Consider the following 22,416-nt stretch of genomic DNA (forward strand, 5'->3'; position numbering starts at 1 on the left):
TCGCTGGAGACTTGGCTATTGATCATGTAATAATAAGACGGATTTATATTGAGACTAAAAAAAGTAGTACCAATAATGGAGCCAGTGCAAAGACCGGATGGGGGCGGAAGAGACAGTTTTGGGATTTTCAGTTGAAGAAGTACCGGGCGCTGCAGAGTGCAGTCAGCCCGAATTCATCACTCAATAGAATAATAGCATAACAATCGTCTCGCAAAGGTATGCCAGGGTAGGCAATCAGCGCCGGTTAGGGATTAAACAAAGAGTGGGCAAAGTGGTCCATATTTCTTCTTCTTCTTTTCTTTTTGTCATTCTTTTTCTTTTTGATTGTTCTGGACAATAACAATGAGAGAATCCAATGGAGAAACCCACTTGGTGAGTTTGAGTTGATCGAGGAGGAAAATTACCTCCGATTTCTCTCCACTTTCAAGGAATGCCCGGCCCCGCTTACGTGTGAAAAGTCCCCATGCTCTACGCCCATTCGTGTACTCTATCGTCGGCAGTCGGCTCTGCTACGTACGTACAAAACTATTATCAATTCATGAACCATCATCTGAATTTCGGTTGATTCAACGTCCGTTCGACATCTCTATATTGTCGAGTCTAGATTTGATCTGGATAACTGAGGCCTCAAGCTGCAGGCTGGTCAGACAAGTCTCATCCCGGAACACGAAGAATGGTCAGGATCAGCCCTGCATGCCAGTCTGCAAGGAGGGTTCCGTTTCTGGAATCAGGTCTCTTTGAATTCAGAAGCAGACTTGACGACCAGTCATCAGGCAATCCGAGCAACTGGAGGAGCTCAACACCAAGACTTGTTGTATCTCGAACTGGGTATCATCATAGCGTAACGAAAGATCGTTTGGCGGCCGTCGGACTCCGCAGACCAGGTAGCTAGGTGTAAGAAATGCGAACCACACCTCGTTGAAAGAGGAACAATGCTGTGTGCAGACTTGGCTGAGACACCCGGGTCACCTTGGAATGATATTGTGCTCTTGCGAACGTTTTCAAGTATCGGGACCGTTAGATCTAGACAACCTGTCATGCTTAGCTGTCAAGAAAAGACAGTGGAAGGGTTCTGGGGTTGAAACATCGGGTGCTCTGACGTTTCAACTATAGAGCTGTAGCTCCTGGAATGGTTCCAGACTTGAGATTGCAGTGGTTCTCAATAGATGAAGGTCGACCAGAGCCTCACCTCAGTCGAAACGCCCATTGAAGCGAGCTACTCCGAAGCAGTCCTGACAAGAACGATAGCAAATTGGAGAGCCGAAAGTAGAGACTGCAGGATGTATTAAGTTGGATACCTGTTTGTACTCCGTAGAGTCCCGGAATCACATGGCCGGATGTCACTCCCACCATGTTTGCATCGCAGACAAACACCGCCATAATATCCATCTTATCATGGGTCATCGATTCAACGCTTCATCCCACCCACCGCTGACAATTACCGGCACCTTTGAGCTGATTTCCCACTATAACTGTTTATCAGCACTTCCAGAAACTGCAGACACAACCATCTGAGGGTGAACTTGAGCTTCCTGATTCCATTACAATCGGCCTAGACAGCCAAGTCAATCGAACGAGTGTGATATCGAGCCATCGTATTCCAGGTGGCCGACAGATAGCAAGCATGGACCAAATTCACACCCGGGCCATCGAGGCCCTCCAGCCGTTCATCGCTCTCGCCAACTCATCCAGCGCCAACTCTCCGCGCTTTGTCGCCAATATCATCACAAATGCAACCTCCAACCCACATACGTTCGTCTTCGCAGAGCTCCTGGAGACCGCGGCAGTCCAAGCCCTCCGCTCCCCGGACACCCCAGCAGAATACCAGAGCTACCTGACGTTGCTTGAGATCTTCGCCTGGGGCACATGGCAAGACTACCAAGGTCAGATTTCTCTAACATATCTCCTTCACAAACCGTGACAATAACAACGCAAACGCAATGCTCACACATTGATCACCCTCACAGAAACACCCAACCTGCCCGCTCTGAGCCCGGCCCAGACTCTCAAACTCCGCCTCCTCACCCTCCTCACCCTCTCCTCCACCATCCAACCCCTCACCTACACCGCCCTCATGGGTGCTCTCTCCATCACCGCCCCCGCCGACCTCGAATCCCTCGTCACAACCGCCATCTACTCCTCCCTGATCACCGCCCGCCTCTCGCCGGCCTCGACCCCTCCGACCGTCAACGTCACCGCTATCGCCCCGCTCCGCGACGTCAGGCCTCAGTCGCTCTCCAGCATGATCACCATCCTTACGCAGTGGGAGACGCGCTGCGGCGACGTCATCAGCGACATCGAGGCCGAGATCGCTAAGATCAAATCCGAGTCGGCGAAGCGGCGGGCCAAGGAGCATGAGCGTAACGTGATCTTTGAGCAGACGCTGGCCGCGTACCGGGCGGAGGCCGCTAGTGCTGCCGGTGGAGGCGAGGGAAACGCGGCCGGCGGGGCGCGGAAACACTGGGGTCAGCAGCAGCAGGCCTTCCGAGGTGGCGGCCTCGGCGGCAATAAGCGCGAGTTTAGTGCAGACGAACTGGATGATGATGACGGGTACTGGGAACATGGAAATGACTACGATAGTATTCAGGCTTTAGGGGGGTCGAGGATGGACATTGACGAAGGGTCCGGCTTCGGGAGAGCGGCGGGATCAGGAGTGGCCGGGGCCCGACATCCTAAGCGGATTTTGGGGAAGAAGTCGTAGGTGCTTTCCTTCTAGCACTGGAGGTATGTGTTGGGTCGAAATTAAGGGGTTCGAAAGTACTTATCGATCTCGCCCTGCTTATGCATCGATACCATCATATTGCATGAATATGACCATCCTATTCGCAAGACACAGAAATACAGCCACAGGGCCATCAAGGTTCAATAGACTTATCCCTACTGTGAATTATGTCCACATTCAACCAGAAGAACAAGAAGAAAAGTGCAAGAGAAAGCAACGCTCCATGTTCTCATAACTTTGGGTATTCGTTCATCACACACACACGCACAAAACCAAACGCCAATTAGCAACGCCTACGCACCAAAAGACTACACAGCCACCTATTCAGTGATTCTCGGCCAAATGCTAGAGTAAATGTCAGCGCCTGAGTGTCCGTTGACCATGCAAGATCCAGGGGAGGAGACTAGTACTTACCGACCACTCCGGAATGTTTCGTATCTGCTGCCACATGAACTTCTCCAGCTTGTTGGCACTCTTGGCATACGGCGTGTTCTCGTTGTTGTACCTTCGGCAGTTGTCGAAGATCAACATGGCATCCTTGATGAAGTCCTGCGGCGTCGGATACATATCCTTCTCGTGTTTCTCCTCCATCGTCGACAGGTCCATGGGCTCTTTGATGACTTCGTAGTAATCAGGCACTTCGTCTCGGTTGACCGGTTGTGTGAACGGCCACGCGGCACTGTGGTTCTGCATGTCGTTGAGCAGATGCAGAAGTTGATTGTAGTTCGGCCCGTGGCGGGGTTGGCGGGCCAATTCGTCCATATCGGGCGACCATCCCGACTCTTTGATAGCTGGGATCAGCAAGGGATCGATCTTGCAGGCTCCGTTCTTCCACTCCTTGGGGGGTGCATGGATGATGTGTGACCGACTGAACGCCCGGATCTTTGCATGGACCGCCTCCTTCTGTTTGAGAAGCATGCGGCCAACCTCGAGATAGCGTATCGTGGGCAGCATGGTACACTGCATGATTGTTCCTCCCTCGTAGTCCTTTATGTACCCCATCCAGACAGACTTATCGAGCGTGATTTCTTTGGTGAAGCCCTGCTTCTTAAAGTACCCGATGGCGTAGTTATCAGCGTAGGTGAGGAAATGCATGATGTCCGATGTCGCCTTGACGTAATCCTGTATGACACACACGTCAATAGCTGTTTTTTCTCACCCGGAAGATTGCACACTGACCTTCAAATGGGACATGAGATGCGCACCATATCCTTTGACTTGCTGGTCAGAAGAAATGGCACAGAAGACGATCTCGGCGAAGCGGCGACTGTTGAACGGGCGGTATGTGATGCCTCTGCATGCCCCATTAGCCCAGTCCAATACCCAATTTACCTTCCCATCACACATATACGCACCCGACCACTTCCAGGGGATGCTTGACGATTGCGATGGACAGATGCGACCGATCGTAGACTAAGCGCGCGATATAGTCCTTGGGCATTTTGGGGAGTTGTTTCTGGAAGATACACTTGAGACCAGTGAGGACGACGAAACTGTCGCGCGAGCCATCGTTGTTGACCACACGAAACTCAATCTCACCACGACGCTCTTCGAGTACGGCCGGCTGTTGTGGGTTGGAACTGTTAGTATCATCAATAGCCGGGGCGGAGATGCTGCGCAAGCTTACCTTCTCCGGGAACGGGACAATCCTCATGGGCGGCTTATCGAGGGGTTCATCTTCTATCTGAACGCCGAAGAGATCAGTACCGTGTCCCAATCATCACCCTAACATTCCAATCTTGATATGCCCACCTTGAGCTCCTCCCCCGGGGAATCGGTGCGCGCTTTTTTGCTCCGTTGCTGTGAATCTGGGGAAAGGGCCTCCTCCGAAGCTTTCCGCTTGGTACCTGGACCTCAACCTAATTTAGTAACGAACCAAGCTGCCTGACCGCAAGCTTTGACTCACTCTCTGATGTAAGTGCCGGCATAATGTGAATTGCGACTGTATTCAGGAAGGGAGATTCTGAACGAGCGAGTGATTGACTTGACGTGGAGCTGAGGCAAGTAGCGCGCGGGCGTCCCTCTCGGCCTCTCCACCTGCCGATACGGGGGGGGGAAACGGCCTGGAACTATATTGATCCGGCGCAGTTAAGCCAGATAACCATTTCGATGATTACGACAACAGCGAACTAGTTACGTTGCTAGGACTCTATATCAAAGCAATCTTCTCTTCTGTTCCATTCTGTGAAGCGTTCTCTTGTTCCTGACAAAGCCTTTCCCTACTAATTCGTTTTTGTTCGTCACGCCTCAATGTCTCTGAACCAAGTCTGGGAGGCAGCTTCTGCGAGCCCTTACTCTCCCCTTATCGCGAAAGATAGCCAGTTCTTCGTCGGCTTTAGTCTCCTGCTTGCTGGTGAGCTCAACCTGCCTCTTGTCGCTATTATACTGCCGATTACTGACCATTTAATCCACCAGCCTTCATACTTACTGGTCTCTTTGGATTGAGTCAGTCACCGACCCATTGAGATTCGAATTTGACCTTATTCTCGCCATGTGCTTACCAATTGACCAGACCGTTCATTCACCAGCATTGCTCTGTTCGGCGTCCCAGCATCGCTGGCGTTTGGGTAAGGAACACGCCCGCGGTCCCACCAAATCGGCCATGACTAACGTCCGTGGAACAGCTTCGGAGCCGTCTATATGATCTGTGCCGTTGGAGTTTACGTTTAAAAGTTCCAGTTACCTCCTCTGATACCCATGTACCATATACTGGAAAGTTGAAAACCAAAAAAACGAAGCATATATCTACACCACCTTTGTCTCTCTCTCTCCTTCATTGCACTCCTCATATAACCTAATCCACACGCATCGTACCGCTACCGCCGCGCTCAGTCCGAGCCAGAGAACCATGGCGGACGTGGAACCCATCTTCACCGCGGTCTCCAGCAATGCCCACCACCTCTACACCCTCCTCCAATGCATCGGATTCGCGCCCAAGGCCACCGTGCAGCTCACGCCCGACGGCATCCGCTTCTCCGTGGAAGAAACCCGAACGGTGCAGGGGCTTGCATTCCTCGACAAGGCCCTCTTCACCAGCTACACCTTCAATCCACCACCACCACCACCAGCCGCTGCTCGCACCCCCACCGAGCATGATGACACCGAGTCCCCCTCCACCGACGACCCAACCCCCTACTACCCGTGCTTCGAAGTCTCGCTCACCGCCCTCCTCGAAACCCTCAAGATCCTCGGCATCAACGACAGCTCCACATCCGGCGGCAGCGGCTCCTCCCGCGCCGGCAGCGTGCAACCGGCCCCTTCCCACAGCGCCTTCACCACGCCAGCCCTCCTCCTCGACCGCTCCTGCACCCTCCGCTACGCCACAGAAGGCAGTCCCTTGAGCATCACGCTCACCGAGACCGGCATCCAGACCACCTGCGAATTAACCACATACGAGCCCGAAGGCGGCGAGATAGAGATCCCCCTGCAACGCGACGCGATCATCATGAAGATCATCATGCGGTCGGCCTGGCTCCACAACGCCATCACCGAGCTGGCGGCCACGAACCCGACCGTCCTCAAAATCTCGGCCTCCGCGACCCACGAGCCGTTTTTCGCGTTGGCCGGCGCCGGCGGCTCGTTCAGCGAGTCCTCCGTCGAGTTCTCCGTCGAGAATCAGACCCCCGCCTCCGGTGCCGCTCCCCGTGAAGATAACGATGAGGGTGCCTCCCGCGCGAAACGAGCCCGCCTCGCCCCGACTGTCACCGAGACGTTTCTGGTCAGCCCGCCCTCATCGTCATCGTCGAGGGGGTCGCAGCACATCCGACAGGATTACAGGTTCAAGGCGATTCAGAAAGCGAGCCGCGCGATGGCCGTGGCGAATAAGGTCAGTATCCGGGGCGATCGGCAGGGGGTGCTGAGCTTGCAGTTCATGATCGAGTCCGATGTCCATGCTGGCTCCAGTGGGGCGAGGTTGTCGGCTAGAGGGGGTTCAGCGCCTGTGGTCAGTTTCGTGGACTTTCGGTTCGTGCCGTTGTTGGATGATGACGAGGAGGTCCTTTAGAGTTTGGAAATGGGTCCTTTTCCCTTTTGTAGCCTGTGTCTTGATCTAGCGGTCTTGGAACGACAGAATAGTGTGAAGGAGATACTAATAATGTAGTTGAACTCTAATTTTTCCCCTCAAACGCCGGCACATGCTCTCTGCTAATGTTGATGTATGATGTACAGTACATGAAGTAAGCTAATGTGGACTGTACCACTTTTGATCCTCGATTGGAAGAACATCCCCTATCCTCGTAAAAACCATGCCATGCATAAGAGCCCCGAATCTGCCCACAGGCAACCAGCGACATAAAGTCACAATCACATAACCTACCGACACCCGTTAGCATAGAATCGTCGTACCATGGATGGGCATTGCAACATACCTCAGCGATCGACTGGCGCTCAATAATGGACTTCTGGCGCTCGTTCCGCGAAACCCGGTAATAGTAATCACTGAAATCGCCGCACTGCATGTGGCGCAGGAACTCTTCGTCGTGGGTGATAACGATCAGCTGGAAGTTGGCCTGCTGCTGGCGCGTGCGGATGATGTCGTGGAGGGACTCGGCCAGCGAGCGGATGTTGTCGCGGTCGAGGTTGGTGGTGGGCTCGTCGAGGGCGATGAGGCCGCAGTTGACGCCGAAGCACTCGGCCAGGGCGAGGCGGATGATGATGCTAGCCAGCACCTTCTGGCCGGCGCTGCAGCGGCCGCGCATGTCCATCTCGGCGCCCTGCTTGACCATGCAGACGCGGTAGTTGTACGAGCGGTTGCCCTTGGCGTTCTCGTTGTCGGAGCGGATGAGGATGGTGTCGACGTCCGTGCCGCGATAGGTCTTCTGCCAGAGCTCGCCGACGATGGCGTTGATCTCCTCCATCTTCAGGCCGTGGTACTTCATGATGGCCTTGTCGAGGGCGCCGCCATAGCGCGCCAGGTCGTCGACCGCCGCGCGCGTTGTCTCCACCTTGATGTGCGCCTCCTTGTACTTGCTGGCCGCGTTCTTGTAGTCCGTGTCCCAGTCGGCGAGCAGCTGCATCAGCTGGTCGTCCTTGGACTTCATCTCGCCCATCTTGCTCGCTTGCTTGGCGGCCAGGGCGTTGTGCTCGCGCGTGCGGCGCTCCGATTCCTCCTTGAAGCGGCTGCGGTCGACCTCGGCGTTCTGCGCGGCGAGTTGCTCGATCTCCGCATTGACTTTGTCCAGGGCCCGGGTCGCCTGGCGGTACGTCAGGTTGTCGGCGTATTGGCGCTTGGTGTTTTCGCTGTCTTTGAGCTGGGCTGAGATCCGGTTGATCTCTTTCGTGATCGTGGCCTGTTCGGATTCAAGCTCGCTGATCTCGTTCTCAATGGTCTGGAGTTCTCGTTTGCTTCGCTCGAGTTGAGTGGGACCTCCTCGCTCGTTGTAGGCTTCTATCTCCTCGTTTGCGATTTCCAGCTGATGTACGCTATCGGACAGCTGGGAAATCCCCTGCTGCAACTCCCTCTCGCGAGCGTCGGCGCGTTGACTGATGTCATCAACCTGGGCTTGGATCTTGAGTAGTTCAGGAGTGAGATCCTCAATGTCCTTGTCCGCCTTCGCGATCGCGGCACGCTGTTCGTTGTTGAGGTTCTTGAACTCTGCCAGGCGAGTGAGAAGATCTGCCTTCCGTTCGAGCTGGAACTTGGCGTTATCCAGGTTGCTCCTAGCATCTCTGAGCTGCAATTCCAGATTGTTGATCTCCGCTAACGCCTGCTCCTTGTCATGGGTGACTTTTGACAATGTCTTCTTCAGAGCGCGGGACCGCTCGCCAATCCCAGCAATTTCTTCCTGAATATCCTCCAGGGTGCGTGAACCAGTGTTGTCATCTTGCTTTGAAGAGAGTTCTTGTATCTGAGAGCGAATAGATTTGATCTCGCTGTCATACTTGACGATAGTGCTGACAGTTTTGGAAAGTGCTTCGACCTCTTTCTTCTTCTCGGTCTTCTCGCCGAGGATCTGGTCGTGTTCTTCTAATTGATTGAGGAGCTTGTCCTGTTGGAGAACGTATTGCTCCTCTTCCTTCTCCAGACTCGGGATTTCTGTGTCCTTCAATCGTGTCCACGTGTTGTAGGCCGTGATAGCTTCTCGCGCGGTGTTGAGGTCCTCCTCCAACTGTCGGATATCCTCGTCTTCAGCATTGCGTTGGTTCCTCTTGACCAAGCCCTCAAGTTTATTGATGAAGATCTGCAATTGTCTGTCTGCTTCGAAACCTCGCTGGCACAGCCGGCAAACCTTCGTTGACTTTGCCGTGGCAAGACAGTCTTTCATGTACGTGCTGATGCCAGCAAACTGCTCCGTATCTTTGCGCGCAAGATCAAGCTGGATCTGCCGCTCTTTGACGATCTCAAGATATTCCTCGGGTTCTTCGCCAATGGCTTCACGGATTTCTGTGACGCTCTCCTTGAGTTCTTTCTGCCGCTGACCCAAGGCTTTCTTCGCTTCTTTCAGCTTGAACTCTACTTGTTCCAGCTCGCGGCTGACGCCGTCGCGTTCACGCTCCGCCTTCGAGACGTGTCTTGACTCTTCTTCTAGAACATGGTGAAAGTCTTGCTCCAGGGTTTCGGTGCTCCAAGTGGGTTTAACGTATTTGGAGAGTCGTTCGCCATGAGCCCCTTTCATGGTTTCCAGACTGCGCTCCCTTTCCTTCAGTTCCTTCTTAAGGTGGTCCAACCGGGCGAGATCACCAGCCTTCTTAGTGGCCTCGATGAGTTCGGTGTTCAGGCGGGAGCTTTCGTCCTCGAGACTGCGTATCTCCGAGTTGATGTTCTGGATCTCTTTATCCCACGAAGCGGATCGTGAGCGTTCCTTGGCCTGATCCAAGCGAGAACTGATGTCTTCAATGTTCGTCTCCAGCGCAGCCTGCACGCCCTCATCGACATTGATCTCATTGAGTTTTGCTTGATAGGAAGCCGCATCTCGGTCGTTCAGAGCCATCTGTCGCTTGGCCGCGATCTTACTTTCCTGCAGTGCCGATTTACGTTGTCCAAGCTGATTCAGGGAGCTTTGCGCCTCACGCAGCTCGCTTTGTGCCTCCCGCTTGACTCGCTCCAGCACCTGGTTCTGCTCTTTGAGGATCTTCCTAATTCTCCGCATGAACTCGTCGACATCTGCCTGGTCCGCCACGTTGTCGAACCCGCGGATGCTGTGGCTCCGCGCAATCTCTCTGGTCATGCGCTGTCGCCTCTCGACCTGGCGCTCGAAGTTCGCCTTGTCATTTTCGAACTTCCCGTACTCGGCCTGCTTGAGACCCAGCTTCTGCCGCGCGTTCTCGATCTGCTCCTTGATCTCCATGTAGTTCTCCTTCTGCGATTCCTCCTGCTGCTGGTACTGCAGTTGCTTGGTCTCGAACTGCTCCAGATTCGCCTCCAGCCACTCATCCGAATCGTCGAGCTCCACCAGATGTCTTTGCAGATTATCGAGCGTCGTCTGGATGCTCTTCGCCTCGATGCGCTTGCCCTCCAGCGCGCCCAGGATCTGGGAGTAGCTCTCGGACTCCTTCCAGGCCTTGTCCGCCAGGTCGGCAACGCGGCGCATCTCCTGGGAGAGTCGCTGGGTCTCGGCGCGCAGGGCCTCGATCTCGTCCTGCAGCTTGATGGAGCGCTTCTCGGCGCGGTCGGCCTTCTCCTTGTCCTCCTTGGCGTGCTGCTCCATGATCTTGTACTTGGCCAGCTCCTCGTTCTGCTTCTTGCGGAGCTGCTTGATGTTGTCGATCGCCTTGGTGTACTTCATCGCCTCGAAGATCTCGTCGAACTTCTTCTTGAGCACCGACGGCTCGCTCATGGGCCACAGGCTCTCGTCCTGGTGGCAGAAGATGACCGAGTCGAGGATCGCCTTCGACACGCCCAGGTACTGCGGCAGGATCTGGTCCAGCTCGGCCACCCGCGACGAGATGGCCGTCCGCTCGCCGTCCTTGACCATCAGGAGCTGGCCCTCCAGCGTCTTCTGCTGCCGCGTGGTCTTCTTCACCGTCAGCTGGAGACTCCGCGTCGCCACCATCTTGGCGCCCGAGGTCGCTTTGAAGGACAGCTTGACCTGCGCCAGCACCTCCTTTTCGCCGCATAACTAACTCTATCGTCAGCATTCGCCCTCTCGTAGATCTAGTCCATTCTGCAAATCCGTACCTTCGGATCATGGATGAATGCACCACCCTTGCTATTCGGCGGAAGATCACCGGTAGTCGCATATTTGAGACATTCAATAATCGTCTTCCATTACATCAGCCTAACAACCCGATCATCCCTCGGACAGAGATGTGTAATACCGTCTTTCCCGATCCATTATACCCAACAATCAATGTAAGCGGCGTGTGAAATTGGATAGTCTCGCTGCGGGTATTGTCGAACGAGCGGACACTTATCAAGGCAAAGAAACACCCACTCAGTTAACAGCCCAAACAAAAAAACATAGAAAAAAAGTGACCTGCGAACAAGACACCTTAGCCGGACAAAAGAACAAAACCTACCCCAAAATCGAAAGCTTATCTATCTTCGCTGTGCAAAAGTCAGCGTCGGAGACTTATTGCTTCCAGATCGAGCTCCGCGGTACTTCACTTCACTTACACCTGCAGACAGATAGACTCGGGATTAGTTACAATTCATACGCGAAACACGAAGCTTGCAAAGTTCATCAAAAGTCAAACTTACATCTTGGGCTGTCTACGAGGGCCGTCAAGCAGCCTGGTTGCATCAAGTGTTGAACGAATGGAGGGGGGAGGAAGAAGAAAGGCACTTTCATAAAGTACGCCGGGTTTCCGTCATCGAGCCCGAGTCCTCGGGCCAGCCCATTCTTTCTTTGATAAGAGAGCGAGCGCGTCGGCGGACGCGGGGAAGTCGGCGCGCGGTCACGTGGATAGGCACCGGTCTAGGCGGCCATCGGGGATTTATGGAGTACTCCGTAGCCACCTCAGGTTGTATTTAGGAATGACGCTGTAGGGGTGTAGTTAGTCATGACGATTACGTATGGACCTGAAGTCTTCTTAGAAGAGGGACAGTTTTGCACACAACTAGAGTCCATTAGTGTTAGCAGATACATTTGATCTACGGTATATCAGCGGTCACAATTTGAGAACGACGCTTAGGAGGCAATCAACTAATACGCCTCTGGGCTTATCACTGAGGTCTCATGTAAGTCTTTCCTGGCATGTGCAAGTAATGGTATTAGTGTATGTACATCCGTATAATAAACCTGAATGTATCTTCCCCGCTTAACTTAAACCAAACAATACACCCGACAACTCATGGCCTGCACTTGCCGGGTCACCTTTGTAGAATTGAGTGTCCATCCTTATCTTGCTTTACATGCTGTACCTTCTACACCCCACTGACTCCCAACCTGTCAAGCCGACTCTCTAAATCCCTGACCCACGGCTCCACGGTCTCAATATTATTTTTCAGCGCCGCCTCGCCCTGCTTCATCTTCTCCTCTACTACCCGAAGCCCCTCGCGCCACTGCTCAATCTCCCGAGCCATATCGGCTTGTCGCTTTTCCAGCACATCTAAAGACTCCGAGGCGTGGGCGGCCCCGGCGTGGATGGCGCGCAGCGAGCGCAGTCGTTCGAGGACGCTGGGGAGAATCGGGTGGAGGGACTGGATGGTGGGGAGAGTAGCATAGAGGGCCTGGATCTTGGTGGCTTGCTCGTCACGCTGAGTGGCGGCGGGATCGACTTCCGTGGCGGACGAAGATGAGACCGACATGTCGGAGGGCTCGAGAGCTGTGGAGGAGATACGGGCGTTTTGGGCCGCTTTGGCGGCGTCGACGGCGCGCTTACGGGCGGCGGCCAGGGCCTCCGTGTCGGCGGTTAGTTTGCGCACGCGGCTGGATAGGGACTCGAGATGAGGCGTGGTGACGGTCGTGGCTGGGGGAGCTGAGCCCATGGTTGGGAAGGCGGAGACGGGGTTCGGGCCGACGAGGAGATTCATCAGCGTGGCGAGGCGAGAGGTGAGGTGGTCGAGCGCAGGAAGAACCGGTTGGAGGTCCGGTTCAGAGATGCCATCGTTGACAAAGGGATTCGAGGAGCTGGAGATTCCCATGGCCGCTTCAATGAGAGCCAGTCGCCCATCGAAAGAGGCCGCATGGGCGAGGACTCCACCGCCGGTCGCGGACGGGGACGGGGGTGTTTGTGGACGATTGTTGGTGGGCTTACGATCGTCCAGCTGAGCGGGGTTGCTGACCGGAGAATCTGGAGTGGAGGTGGAGGCGAGCTTTTGAGACAGGACAGCTGCGGCCGAGTGGGAGCCGGAGGGGCCACTGCGCGAGGATGCGTAGAGATTGTCCAATGCGCGGCTCAGTTCCAGCACCCCATCTGTTCGATCTGTTCCAGACTTGCTCAGAGCGGCTGCCTCCGCAGACTCAGTACTAGATTGTTGCGTTGCCAGCTGATCTTTCAGTTCCTCGACTTCGCGGCGCAGACGAGCCAGCTTGCGCTCCACACTTTCGTCTTCACTGTCGCTGAGATCGTCGAGTTCGTCGGCCCCAAGATCATGTCTCCGTCGCCGACGGTTCTTGCTTTTGTATGCTTTTCGTTTCGCAGCTATGCTGTCTGAGAAATTGGCTTCGCGAGCGTCGACGGTGGCACCGAGGAAGTGGGCGCGCGCCTCGTCGGCGTTGATGCCCTGGCGATCGATGTCAGAGTTGTCGCCAGCATCGTCGTCTACATTGGAGGCGGTGCGCAGAGTTGTGGTCTGTTCGCCGATAAGCTGTCAGAATGGGGAAGAACACCCGCGCGCGGACGATGGACATGGCAGCGAACCGGGATAGTAGAAGCCCCGTCGGTCAGATCGGGAGTCTCGTAGATGTCGGGAGCGAGATCCTGCACGTTGTTGTTAGATTTTAGTCCGGCTGGACTGCTGCCAATGGAGATATGCTGACCAGGTCAGGAAGACCGGCATATTTCCGGTTGAAAGACATGGCGTCCACCTATATGACTGAGTGCGAAGATTGATATACTGTTACGGGGAAGAGCTGGAGATGAAGTGATCTCGAGAGGAAGTGAAGGGGAATGTTTGTTCACGTGCCAGGGGCGGGTAAACACAGTACGAGAAACCACACATACAGTCCGATACATCGATACACTCAGTAACTTACAGTACATACATCAACAACAACAACAACAACAACAACAACCACAATAGAAACAATATTCATAACATTATGGACTATCAAAGGCAAGGGTGATCAGCGCGTCTTCGGCGGCGCGGCGGTTCGAATTACTCCGCAACACATGTTTCCCAGACCGGAGTTTCTTCAAGCCAACCTCGGCCGCAATTACCCCATTTTGATTAAATCGAGAGAAATGGCATTGAATCGAGGCTGCAGTGGAGGGAAGCGACGATCACATGAAGGGGCCGATTGACCCTCTTCAGCACTAGCTACCAGTTACCGAGATGTACAGTAGTACCCTTTAAAGCGTCCTTGTCCCACCCGTCAACTTGCTCCTTCAATCCTGCACTGTCCCTCTCGCTTATTCCTCTACTGGAGATATATCAAATTCCTCTCCTCCTCTCTATCCTTACTCCTCGATAGCATATCTTAGAACCTATCCTCATTTTAAGTGAAATTCGTACCCCGCATCACCGAAAATGGCCGCCCCCGCAGAAGTAACCATCAAGGATCTCAGCGGAGAATGGACAATGGTACGCTGGATATGATATGATGCTTCATCACCAACTAAATGACAACGTTCCGTGACTGATGAAACCTCTACAGAGCAAAACCCTGTCCAACCCTACAGACGCAATCCTGTCACTGGTATAAACATCCCCTCACTTCTACCTCGGTTTCTTCAGCTCTCCCCAAGACTAACAAGTCCCTACACAGCAAGGGATGAGCTGGCTCACTCGTAAAGCCCTCAACCTCGCCACCATCACCCTGCACATCGACACCCACCCGGACCCGGAGGACTCTACCATCATCCACATCAAGATCGACCAGACCTTGACGGGTGGCATCAAGGGAACCAGTGAGAACCGCATCAGCGACGGCAAGAAGCGCGAACACACCGACCACATCTTCGGCCATGTGCAGGGCCAATCGCGGTACATCCGCGGGAGCAGCAGCAGCGATGGCAAAGTTCGTCCCAACTTCGCGTTCCTGACCAAGAGCGAGGATCCCAAGGTGGCCCAGTTCCTGAACGGAGAGATCCTGGCGGACGGGAAGCCGGTGGACGGATTCGTGGTTGAGGATCTGGGCCAGGAATTCGGTGAGGGCGAGGGTCTGTGGTTCCAGAGCTTTGTGGAGAGTCTGGACAACGGATGGACGGCAGAGCAGGTTCGTGTTTCTCTCTCCCCCGTTCACTAATCAGTATTGATGGTGGCGGGGCATATCTCGTATCGATGCATACGCTGACTGAAGTGCTGGTAGATCTGGGGCTTTGAGGTGATCGATGGGCAACGCTACTACACCCGTCGTGTAGTTGTTGCCAAGGATAAGCACGTCGAGATGGCTAGGTTCGTGTATAGTTACGCTGGCCCGAAGAAGGAGTAATTCTATCAGCCAACAAGGAGTGGGTTGCACTGTGGATTGGGCGGGAGAATGTTCGATAGGAGTGCTCTGATCATCTTTATGTGGCAGGTCTACTGTAAAGTATTATCACGTCCCGCTCGTTCAGTGTCCGAGACCAGACTGTCCGTTTCTCCTCTGGAAGCTGTTCAGAATAGACCTAATTGAATATTATTGTTACAAAACTTGATGCATGCACTTGTTCGAACGAATCAATACGGTTAACTGAAATGAATCTGACATTACAGTACACAGACGCCTTCATCCTCAGCAATTTGTTCACCAGCCGCCGTTGAGATGCAGGTATAACACTCCTTCCTCGGAGATTCAATTTGAAAAACAAATGTTATTAACAAGGCTAATTCAGCAACCCAGCGTGAAAGATAACACCGCATATAGGCATGATGCAACGTTCAAGGTATTTTTAATATCTATTTGATTTTTTCCCTTGTTTCCACCGGCCTTACGAGTGTGTGGGCATCACAACATGGGCCTTGGTGCTGATCGCATCCTCGCTGCGCCACAGGCTCGTCACAGTCTTCTGCTGAGTGTAGAACTGCAAACCAGGCTTGCCGTAGAAGGTGTTGGCACCGCCACCGGCGATACTCTTCTTGTTACCGGTGAAAGAGAACATGGGCAGCGGGACAGGGATCGGCACGTTGATGCCGACCTGGCCGGCCTCAATGTCCTTCTGGAAGCGCGAGGCAGTTGGACCAGAGCGGGTGAAGACGGCCGCGCCGTTACCGTACGGGTTCTTGTTGATGAGCTCGATAGCGTCATCGAGCGTAGGCACCGACAAGCAGATCAGGACAGGGCCGAAGATCTCCTCCGTGTAGCACTTCATCTCAGGGGTCACGTTGGTGATGATAGTAGGTCCAACCTAGAGAAGAGAGATCTCATGAGTCAAGATTCAGTGCACAGCACTTACGGAGACCACTTACAAAATTGCCGTTGGGGTACTTCTCGGGCTTGTAGCCACGACCATCCAACAGGATAGTGGCCCCCTCTTCCTCGGCGCTGGCAATCAGATCCTCGATGCGCTTCTTGCTCTGGGGGCTAATGACCGGGCCAAGATCCGCACCCTCTTCGAAACCACCATTGACATTCAATGCCTTGGCCCGCTCAGCAATCTCGGGCAGCCATTCCTGGGTTTCTCCGACCATCACCACTGTGCTCAGGGCCATGCAGCGCTGACCAGCAGCACCGAAGGCAGCGCCAACAATAGCATTGAGGGTTTGGTTCTTGTTGCAGTCCGGCAAGACCGCGGCGTGGTTCTTCGCACCCAGATTGGCCTGGACACGCTTACCATTTGCAGAACCCCGGGTGTAGATGTACTCACCGGCACGGTTACCGCCAACAAAGCTGATAGCCTTGATAGAAGGTTCATCGAGGATGAAATCAACCGTCTTGGCGGAGCCGTGCACGATGTTGACCACACCGGGTGGGAAACCAGCTTCCCGAGCCAGCTCGGCCAGAATCATGGCTGCGCCGGGGTCACGTTCGGAGGGCTTGAGAATCAAGCAATTACCGGTAATGGTGGCGACGGGGATCGACCAGAGGGGAATCATTGCGGGGAAGTCTGGGAACCCGCGGTTAGCCTCGGCAAAAATACCGCCGGTCGGGGAATATACTAACTGAAGGGACAGATGGCGGCCACAACACCCAGAGGCTCGCGGTAGCTTCGAGTCTCCATATCCTTGGCGACTTCGAGCACCTCGCCGGTCAATTGGGTGGTGATGCCACAGGCGGTTTCAGCCACTTGAAGACCACGGAGAACGTCGCCCTTGGCATCGGCAAAGGTCTTGCCCTGCTCAAGGGTGATCGAGGCAGCCAGGCGGTCCCAGTGAGCCCGGATCAGGCTAACAAACTTGAACATGATCTGCTGTTTGGCAATCACGCTGGTCGCGCGCCAGGCTGGAAAGGCCTTTTGGGCGGACTCAACGGCAGCCTTCAGCTCCGCATCGGTACTCTGAGGCACACGAGTGATGAGGTTGTTGGTGGCTGGATCATGCAAGTCAATCCAAGTGGTTGCCTTGGATTGTACAAACTCGTTGTCCAGAAAGTTGGTGGTATCGATGGGGCTCGAAACAGGGCTGTGATCGGTAGGATAGTCAGTGGCGGTGGAGGCCGCGGAGGTGGTTGCGGGGGTCCGTTGCTGGGCTGTGGCATGCAGACTGCGAGCGGTAGAAGGGGATGAAGATGTCAGAAGAGAAGAGGGAGCCATGATAGCGGTAGAAAGATGTCTGGATCGTGAAACTAAAGCTGCAGACGTTCTGGTGGCGGATAATCTGGGGACGGTGAGGGCCGTGCGGGGAGCAGCAGCGCGGAGAGTGGGGAGAGAGCGGGCAAGAGAGCGATGGGCGGCCATCATGAGAAAAAGGGAAGAAGAGAAATTGAGAGTGACTGGGAACTGATTTATAAAGAACTAGGTCGTTGACAGCGCAGACGTGTGACAGCTCAGCGCGTGAGGAGAAGGAGGGGGGGAAGCTGCAGGAGGGAGGGATAGCTACTACTTAATAATAAGTTGGAGTAAGTTTCCCCAGGTTTGGCCCTCCGTTCCTGGCCGCCGAGGCTCCGTCACTGGGTCACTGGATCACAACAATCACTGATAATGAATGCGGTTATCGCCCTTCCTCGGCGATGACCACCAATCATCATGCCCCACGGAACTACTTGCCAATCTGGTCATTTCTGCTTCGATCCATCGTGGATCATCTCTACAGTATCATCTCTCAATTCATCCATCCGCTCCTCCCGGCAGGTATACTACAATGACCTAGAAGGAATTTCCATCGTTCTCGAAACTAGGCAGGACGTTCCGATTGGAAGTCTTTGCACTTATAAGTTAATATCTAGTGAATTTAGTATTACCTCTTTTCCGCGGAGAGATGCAATTGTCGGATTCTCATTTCTGAGACTTTTCACAACTCCAACATCAGGAGGAAGATACTTCAAGGTTAAGACTCAATTACTAAGCTAGGGACGATCTTAACCATATGATTGATGTTCTTCCATCAGTTACTGATCAATTACTTTACAGGTCTCAAAACAATTCGAGGCAGGCCTCTCGAGTGTGGCGTTCATATCGCATCACAGACAGGAGCAGGAACAGCCTTTCTTCTGGCTGTACCAACCAACATATTTGGAACAAAAGAACAAATCGTGGATTGAACGCTGCAACAGGTAGGTATAATATGGAAATCGAGAGAAAACAAAATATTGGGTCGGAAGCTGTCCCTCCCCACAGAATGCTCACTTTTGGGCCGCGTCATCTCTAATCTCTCCCCAGAGTCAACAAGGCAGGCCCGTTTACTCGGCAGAGGAGCGAGTCTGGCGCTTGGTGGCGCCGCCCTTGCCAGTGTTGGTAGCAGAGCTGACAGCCTCCGCAGCCTTCTCCTTGACAGCGCTGGCAGCCTCCTTGCCCTTCTTAACCGGAGCGGCAGCCGGGCTGCTAGCACCGACAGCACCCACGATCAGGAGCACCATGGTAACAAGCACAGCGGCGAGACCACCAGCAACATCAGGAACCTGCTTCACAGCAGCGATTGGGTCCTGCTTGGCCAAGCCAACGAAACGATCAACCTTTTCGCGGACGTGGGCCACGGGGTTCTCCTTGAAGCTGACGCTGGGCTCGACAACCTGCTCCTCCGGCTTGGGCTTGTTGGCCTCCTCCTCAGCCAGTTCGATGGGGTGCTTGATATCAAAAGTCTCCTTGCGGAGCTGCTCGGCATCTTCTTCGGAGTGACCAATGTAGATGTTGTCAAAGAGAATGTCGTTCTGCATAGTCCAGATCTCGAAACCAATCTGTCCCAGGGATTAGTCAGGTTGTTCACGCAAGAGCGGAGATGTTGGGGGATAACTTACGGCGCCCATGGGCTCGAAGTTGGAAGGAGTCTTATCCTCGAAGTAGGCGGGGTTGGCAATCTTGCGGGGGGCCCAGGGACCCTTGTAGGCGGGGTTGTCGACCAGAGGAGCAGTCCACTTGCCCTTGTAGGCGGGGTTCTTGATCAGGGGAGCAGTCCAGGGACCACAGCCAGCAGCCTCCTGGCACTTGGGGTTGGGAACAGTGGGAGGAACCCAGTCGCCGTCCTCCTCGTCGTCCCAGTCCTCGGGCTTCTCGGCCTCGGGGTCAGGAATGCTGGTGGGCTCATCCTCCAGCCAATTCTCGGGCTTCTCGGCATCCTCATCAACGATCTCGTAAGGAGCATCCTCATCCCAATCCTCCGGCTTGGTGGCCTCGGGGTCAGCGATCTTGGACTCGTCGACCCAGTCGGAGGGCTTCTTGTCCTTAGGGTCATCAATCTCCTTCTCGGGGTTGACAGCAGGGCTGAAGTCCTCGAGCAAGTTACCGCTCTTAGCCTCCTCACCATCAATCAGAATGGAGAAAGTCTGATCGGGGCGGACAATCAGAGTATACAAGGAGGTGACCTTGTTGGTACGAGCGGCAGGAGGAGCCTTCAGGTGCTTCTCCTCGTACTCGCCGGTCTTGGGGTTCCTGTGACGGAAGATGAAGTGCACCTAGAAAATGATTAATTGCTATCACACACGTCGATTGTTTGCAGAAGGCCAATGTACCTTGTTGGTGGCACCGCACTTGTCGGGACCGAACATAATAACGTAAGGAGAGGCGTTGGAGAACTCCTCAGACTGGAGCTTCTTGTTGTCCTGGAGAAGCTTCAGGTAGGCACCACCACAAACCAGGGAGTCTAAAAGCGAATGGTCAGCAACCCTTCGAGTTGGCCGTACATATGCGATGAACAGGACGTACTTTGCGGCTTGACCTCATACTGGACAACCAGGGTCTTGTCCTTGTTGTCGATCTTCTTGGGGAACTTGGAGGAGATGGCGTGGTGGGCAGCAACATTCTTAACGACTAGACCCTTGTCTCCCTCGATTCCCTTCAGCACAGTAGGCTCTTCGACAGACCATTCGCCAACATAGGCCCAGTCCTCCTCAGACTTGGAGTCCTCCTTCTTGGCGTGGGAAGGAGTCCACCGGCTATCCCAGTCATCGGTGAACTGCTCCAAGAAAGGAGCCTTGAGCGTGGTAGGCTGTTGGTGCGGAGTCAGCATTATGCAACTGTGGTCAGAAAGAACCGGGCGACGATCAACATACGGTGAAAGTAGGCTTCTCCGCAATGGAGGTGGTCTCGGGCTTCTTCTCGGTCTCATCAGCATGGGCCATGCCCATGATGGAGGCCGAGGAGACCAGGGCGGAAGTCAAGGCAGCGTTGAAACGCATTGTGAATGGGGATTGGCGCTCTGGAGGCTAGAACAATGAAAACAAACACGAGCGCACCCGCGAATTAACCTCGATGGGTCGGGTGATTGTAGGGGAGAATATCTCGAAGAAGTCGCGGTACAATGGGGCGACAAGCAGGGATGGGGAGGATGGAAGGTGGAGGGTATGTAAAGACAGAAGAATGGGGGAGAATGGGGGAAATGGAAGGTTGGTTATATAAGAAGCTGCATGAAGCTGGGAAGTTCCAGGTGGCCTCTTCCTCTCTCTTCCGCGGCCGCTGCTTCTTTGGGGCCCGCGGGTAAGGTCCCGCCTGCCCGATTTGGTTTAGCCAGCCTGCCACAGAATTACGCCGTCTTAGCGCGTATTCGCTCTGTTTCGGTACTGTAATTGGAGTAATTTAGCAGAAACACTGCTCGTGCTACCCCAGCTGTGGTGCATGACCTTCTTGATGTTCGTGCTCGCAAGATCCAAATAGATCAGATATGCCTCTACGCCTATCCCTTTAGAGCAAAGGCGCCCCTACTATTATCAGGAAAATATGCTTTGGGGGCTTCAAGTCCAATCTGTCATTGATCATGTACTGCCTGTCCGCCAATGACAACCAGCCGATGGCGCAAGTGTTTCTCCCCCCGCTACCTTAATTGAAATTAATGGCCGATGCTTCTCTTCCCCTCCCCGCCCAACGTCTTTTTTTTCGACCTCCCCTCTTCTCTTCCTGTCACACCACAACATTTGTCGCTGTGTGACTCGAAACATACCGTTGTCGCAAGGGCATATAAGTCTGGAGATTTTCAGTTACTCACGGATAACAGACTAAAGAGGCGCTGCGATCACTTTCCAGCCGCCATCACGGACCACCGAGATCTACACTGCCAATTTGCGGAGGCACAACCCCAACAATAATCACCATGTGCCAAGAACACGAGAACCAGAACAATGACCACCTGGTCCAATCCTCCGACCCGGAGCACCCGGCTAACCTGATTCCCGATCTCTGTCGCCGGTTCTACAACTGGGGTTGGGTTACCGGTACTGGTGGTGGGGTACGGAGCTGTCGCAATCCTCGAGGATGACCCAAAATGCGTGTGCTAATTCAAACCGTTCTGTGTAGACTTCCATCCGCCAGGGCGAACACATCTTCATCGCGCCCTCCGGTGTGCAGAAGGAGATGATGAAGTCTGAGAACATCTTCGTTCTGCAGTTCCCCACGCCCAAGTACCCCCCGTCTGAGCGCAAGTACATCCGCAAGCCTCTCAACCTGAACCCCTCCGCTTGCACTCCTCTGTTCTTGGCCGCCTTTGAACGTGGCGCCGGATGTTGCATTCACACCCACTCCCAGTGGGCCGTCCTGGTGACGCTTCTGGTCGAGCGCGAAAAGGGCCCCGATGCCTGCTTTGAGATCAGCAACATCGAGCAGATCAAGGGTATTCCCGCTGGAAAGGGCAAGGGCTACCTGGGCTTCTTCGATACCCTGCGCATCCCCATCATCGACAACACGGCGTTCGAGGAGGATTTGACTGGTAGCTTGGAGAAGGCGATGGATGCGTACCCGGACACCTATGCCGTCCTTGTCCGTAGACACGGAATGTAAGTCATCGCGCTCGCGTATCATTTGTATGGTTTACTGGAGACTAATTGGGGCGCATCTAGCTACGTCTGGGGTGACAATGTTGCCAAGGCGAAGACTCAGTGTGAGAGCTTGGACTATCTGTTCCAGCTGGCTGTGGAAATGCACAAGCTTGGTCTTCCCTGGGTGAAATAGGGATCTTGTTTGTTAATAGCATAGCCATGATGACGAAGCGGAGTTTATATATATGGGATGAAAGCGTGGTCAAGTTGATTATGGAAGGGAGAGATTCACACGAGCTTTCATGCAATGACGAATGTATGCCAAGCGCACAGCATATTTCTGTAGTGTAGAGTAGACACGACCAATCCTTTCGTACATGAAGCCTAATTCAT

The 22,416-nt window shown here is 54.1% G+C and overlaps 9 protein-coding genes across 9 annotated transcripts; 5 read left to right on the forward strand and 4 right to left on the reverse strand.

Annotated features, from left to right (window-relative positions):
- Window positions 1-1,453: 1,453 nt before the first annotated feature.
- On the forward strand, window positions 1,454-2,701 carry ASPACDRAFT_1857886 (uncharacterized protein; the record flags this gene model as incomplete). Its single annotated transcript, XM_020197576.1, has 2 exons — window positions 1,454-1,883; window positions 1,968-2,701. Exons 1-2 carry the CDS (start codon window positions 1,625-1,627, stop codon window positions 2,699-2,701), a joined length of 993 nt encoding a protein of 330 aa, XP_020054204.1. The 5' UTR covers window positions 1,454-1,624.
- A 345-nt stretch (window positions 2,702-3,046) lies between these two features.
- Window positions 3,047-4,650, reverse strand: gcnE (histone acetyltransferase GCN5; the record flags this gene model as incomplete). Its single annotated transcript, XM_020203761.1, has 7 exons — window positions 3,047-3,067; window positions 3,137-3,844; window positions 3,902-4,016; window positions 4,078-4,286; window positions 4,350-4,406; window positions 4,475-4,569; window positions 4,629-4,650. 7 exons carry the CDS (start codon window positions 4,648-4,650, stop codon window positions 3,047-3,049), a joined length of 1,227 nt encoding a protein of 408 aa, XP_020054205.1.
- A 189-nt stretch (window positions 4,651-4,839) lies between these two features.
- On the forward strand, window positions 4,840-5,800 carry ASPACDRAFT_1857888 (OST5 family protein). Its single transcript, XM_020197577.1, has 4 exons — window positions 4,840-5,075; window positions 5,138-5,167; window positions 5,235-5,289; window positions 5,347-5,800. The coding sequence occupies exons 1-4, from the start codon at window positions 4,973-4,975 to the stop codon at window positions 5,390-5,392; spliced, it is 234 nt and encodes a 77-aa protein (XP_020054206.1). The 5' UTR covers window positions 4,840-4,972; the 3' UTR covers window positions 5,393-5,800.
- On the forward strand, window positions 5,571-6,725 carry ASPACDRAFT_45167 (putative DNA repair protein Rad1; the record flags this gene model as incomplete). The annotated part of the gene is made up of 1 exon (XM_020201564.1): window positions 5,571-6,725. The coding sequence occupies one exon, from the start codon at window positions 5,571-5,573 to the stop codon at window positions 6,723-6,725; it is 1,155 nt and encodes a 384-aa protein (XP_020054207.1).
- A 164-nt stretch (window positions 6,726-6,889) lies between these two features.
- ASPACDRAFT_79999 (MRX complex DNA-binding subunit) lies at window positions 6,890-11,389 on the reverse strand. Its single transcript, XM_020205538.1, has 6 exons — window positions 11,359-11,389; window positions 11,180-11,207; window positions 10,979-11,069; window positions 10,839-10,922; window positions 7,090-10,779; window positions 6,890-7,033 (listed from the first exon to the last, which is right to left on the reverse strand). Exons 1-6 carry the CDS (start codon window positions 11,360-11,362, stop codon window positions 7,025-7,027), a joined length of 3,906 nt encoding a protein of 1,301 aa, XP_020054208.1. The 5' UTR covers window positions 11,363-11,389; the 3' UTR covers window positions 6,890-7,024.
- Window positions 11,390-14,077: 2,688 nt separating this feature from the next.
- On the forward strand, window positions 14,078-15,446 carry ASPACDRAFT_122573 (uncharacterized protein). The gene is made up of 4 exons (XM_020196549.1): window positions 14,078-14,348; window positions 14,422-14,463; window positions 14,533-14,982; window positions 15,076-15,446. Exons 1-4 carry the CDS (start codon window positions 14,295-14,297, stop codon window positions 15,196-15,198), a joined length of 669 nt encoding a protein of 222 aa, XP_020054209.1. The 5' UTR covers window positions 14,078-14,294; the 3' UTR covers window positions 15,199-15,446.
- Window positions 15,405-17,713, reverse strand: ASPACDRAFT_122574 (CoA-acylating methylmalonate-semialdehyde dehydrogenase). Its single transcript, XM_020196550.1, has 3 exons — window positions 16,849-17,713; window positions 16,155-16,792; window positions 15,405-16,093 (listed from the first exon to the last, which is right to left on the reverse strand). Exons 1-3 carry the CDS (start codon window positions 17,582-17,584, stop codon window positions 15,677-15,679), a joined length of 1,791 nt encoding a protein of 596 aa, XP_020054210.1. The 5' UTR covers window positions 17,585-17,713; the 3' UTR covers window positions 15,405-15,676.
- A 379-nt stretch (window positions 17,714-18,092) lies between these two features.
- Window positions 18,093-20,693, reverse strand: clxA (calnexin). The gene is made up of 5 exons (XM_020196551.1): window positions 20,329-20,693; window positions 19,982-20,264; window positions 19,789-19,919; window positions 19,078-19,731; window positions 18,093-19,017 (listed from the first exon to the last, which is right to left on the reverse strand). Exons 1-5 carry the CDS (start codon window positions 20,452-20,454, stop codon window positions 18,523-18,525), a joined length of 1,689 nt encoding a protein of 562 aa, XP_020054211.1. The 5' UTR covers window positions 20,455-20,693; the 3' UTR covers window positions 18,093-18,522.
- A 324-nt stretch (window positions 20,694-21,017) lies between these two features.
- mde1 (methylthioribulose 1-phosphate dehydratase MDE1) lies at window positions 21,018-22,352 on the forward strand. The gene is made up of 3 exons (XM_020205539.1): window positions 21,018-21,497; window positions 21,566-22,041; window positions 22,105-22,352. The coding sequence occupies exons 1-3, from the start codon at window positions 21,363-21,365 to the stop codon at window positions 22,214-22,216; spliced, it is 723 nt and encodes a 240-aa protein (XP_020054212.1). The 5' UTR covers window positions 21,018-21,362; the 3' UTR covers window positions 22,217-22,352.
- The last annotated feature ends 64 nt before the right edge of the window (window positions 22,353-22,416 follow it).

This window comes from Aspergillus aculeatus, assembly GCF_001890905.1.
Source record: "Aspergillus aculeatus ATCC 16872 unplaced genomic scaffold ASPACscaffold_12, whole genome shotgun sequence".
Lineage (NCBI taxonomy): Eukaryota > Fungi > Ascomycota > Eurotiomycetes > Eurotiales > Aspergillaceae > Aspergillus > Aspergillus aculeatus.

Bases quoted from the DNA above. Each gene is read 5' to 3' on its own strand.
- ASPACDRAFT_79999 (XM_020205538.1), bottom strand. The intron at 10,923-10,978 runs GTATTACACATC...ATGTAATGGAAG, and splicing joins ATAATGGATCGGGAAAGACG to ACGATTATTGAATGTCTCAA. The intron at 10,780-10,838 runs GTACGGATTTGC...CGATAGAGTTAG, and splicing joins CATTCATCCATGATCCGAAG to TTATGCGGCGAAAAGGAGGT.
- ASPACDRAFT_122573 (XM_020196549.1), top strand. From the start codon at position 14,295: ATGGCCGCCCCCGCAGAAGTAACCATCAAGGATCTCAGCGGAGAATGG. The intron at 14,464-14,532 runs GTATAAACATCC...GTCCCTACACAG, and splicing joins CAGACGCAATCCTGTCACTG to CAAGGGATGAGCTGGCTCAC. The intron at 14,983-15,075 runs GTTCGTGTTTCT...AAGTGCTGGTAG, and splicing joins ACGGATGGACGGCAGAGCAG to ATCTGGGGCTTTGAGGTGAT.
- mde1 (XM_020205539.1), top strand. From the start codon at position 21,363: ATGTGCCAAGAACACGAGAACCAGAACAATGACCACCTGGTCCAATCC. The intron at 21,498-21,565 runs GTACGGAGCTGT...CGTTCTGTGTAG, and splicing joins TTACCGGTACTGGTGGTGGG to ACTTCCATCCGCCAGGGCGA. The intron at 22,042-22,104 runs GTAAGTCATCGC...GGGCGCATCTAG, and splicing joins CTTGTCCGTAGACACGGAAT to CTACGTCTGGGGTGACAATG.
- clxA (XM_020196551.1), bottom strand. From the start codon at position 20,454: ATGCGTTTCAACGCTGCCTTGACTTCCGCCCTGGTCTCCTCGGCCTCC. The intron at 19,920-19,981 runs GTACGTCCTGTT...ATTCGCTTTTAG, and splicing joins GTATGAGGTCAAGCCGCAAA to ACTCCCTGGTTTGTGGTGGT. The intron at 19,018-19,077 runs GTAAGTTATCCC...TCCCTGGGACAG, and splicing joins ACTTCGAGCCCATGGGCGCC to ATTGGTTTCGAGATCTGGAC.
- ASPACDRAFT_1857888 (XM_020197577.1), top strand. From the start codon at position 4,973: ATGTCTCTGAACCAAGTCTGGGAGGCAGCTTCTGCGAGCCCTTACTCT. The intron at 5,168-5,234 runs GTCAGTCACCGA...CCAATTGACCAG, and splicing joins TACTGGTCTCTTTGGATTGA to ACCGTTCATTCACCAGCATT. The intron at 5,290-5,346 runs GTAAGGAACACG...TCCGTGGAACAG, and splicing joins CCAGCATCGCTGGCGTTTGG to CTTCGGAGCCGTCTATATGA.
- ASPACDRAFT_122574 (XM_020196550.1), bottom strand. From the start codon at position 17,584: ATGATGGCCGCCCATCGCTCTCTTGCCCGCTCTCTCCCCACTCTCCGC. The intron at 16,793-16,848 runs GTTAGTATATTC...GCGGGTTCCCAG, and splicing joins GGCCGCCATCTGTCCCTTCA to ACTTCCCCGCAATGATTCCC. The intron at 16,094-16,154 runs GTAAGTGGTCTC...TCTCTTCTCTAG, and splicing joins AGTACCCCAACGGCAATTTT to GTTGGACCTACTATCATCAC.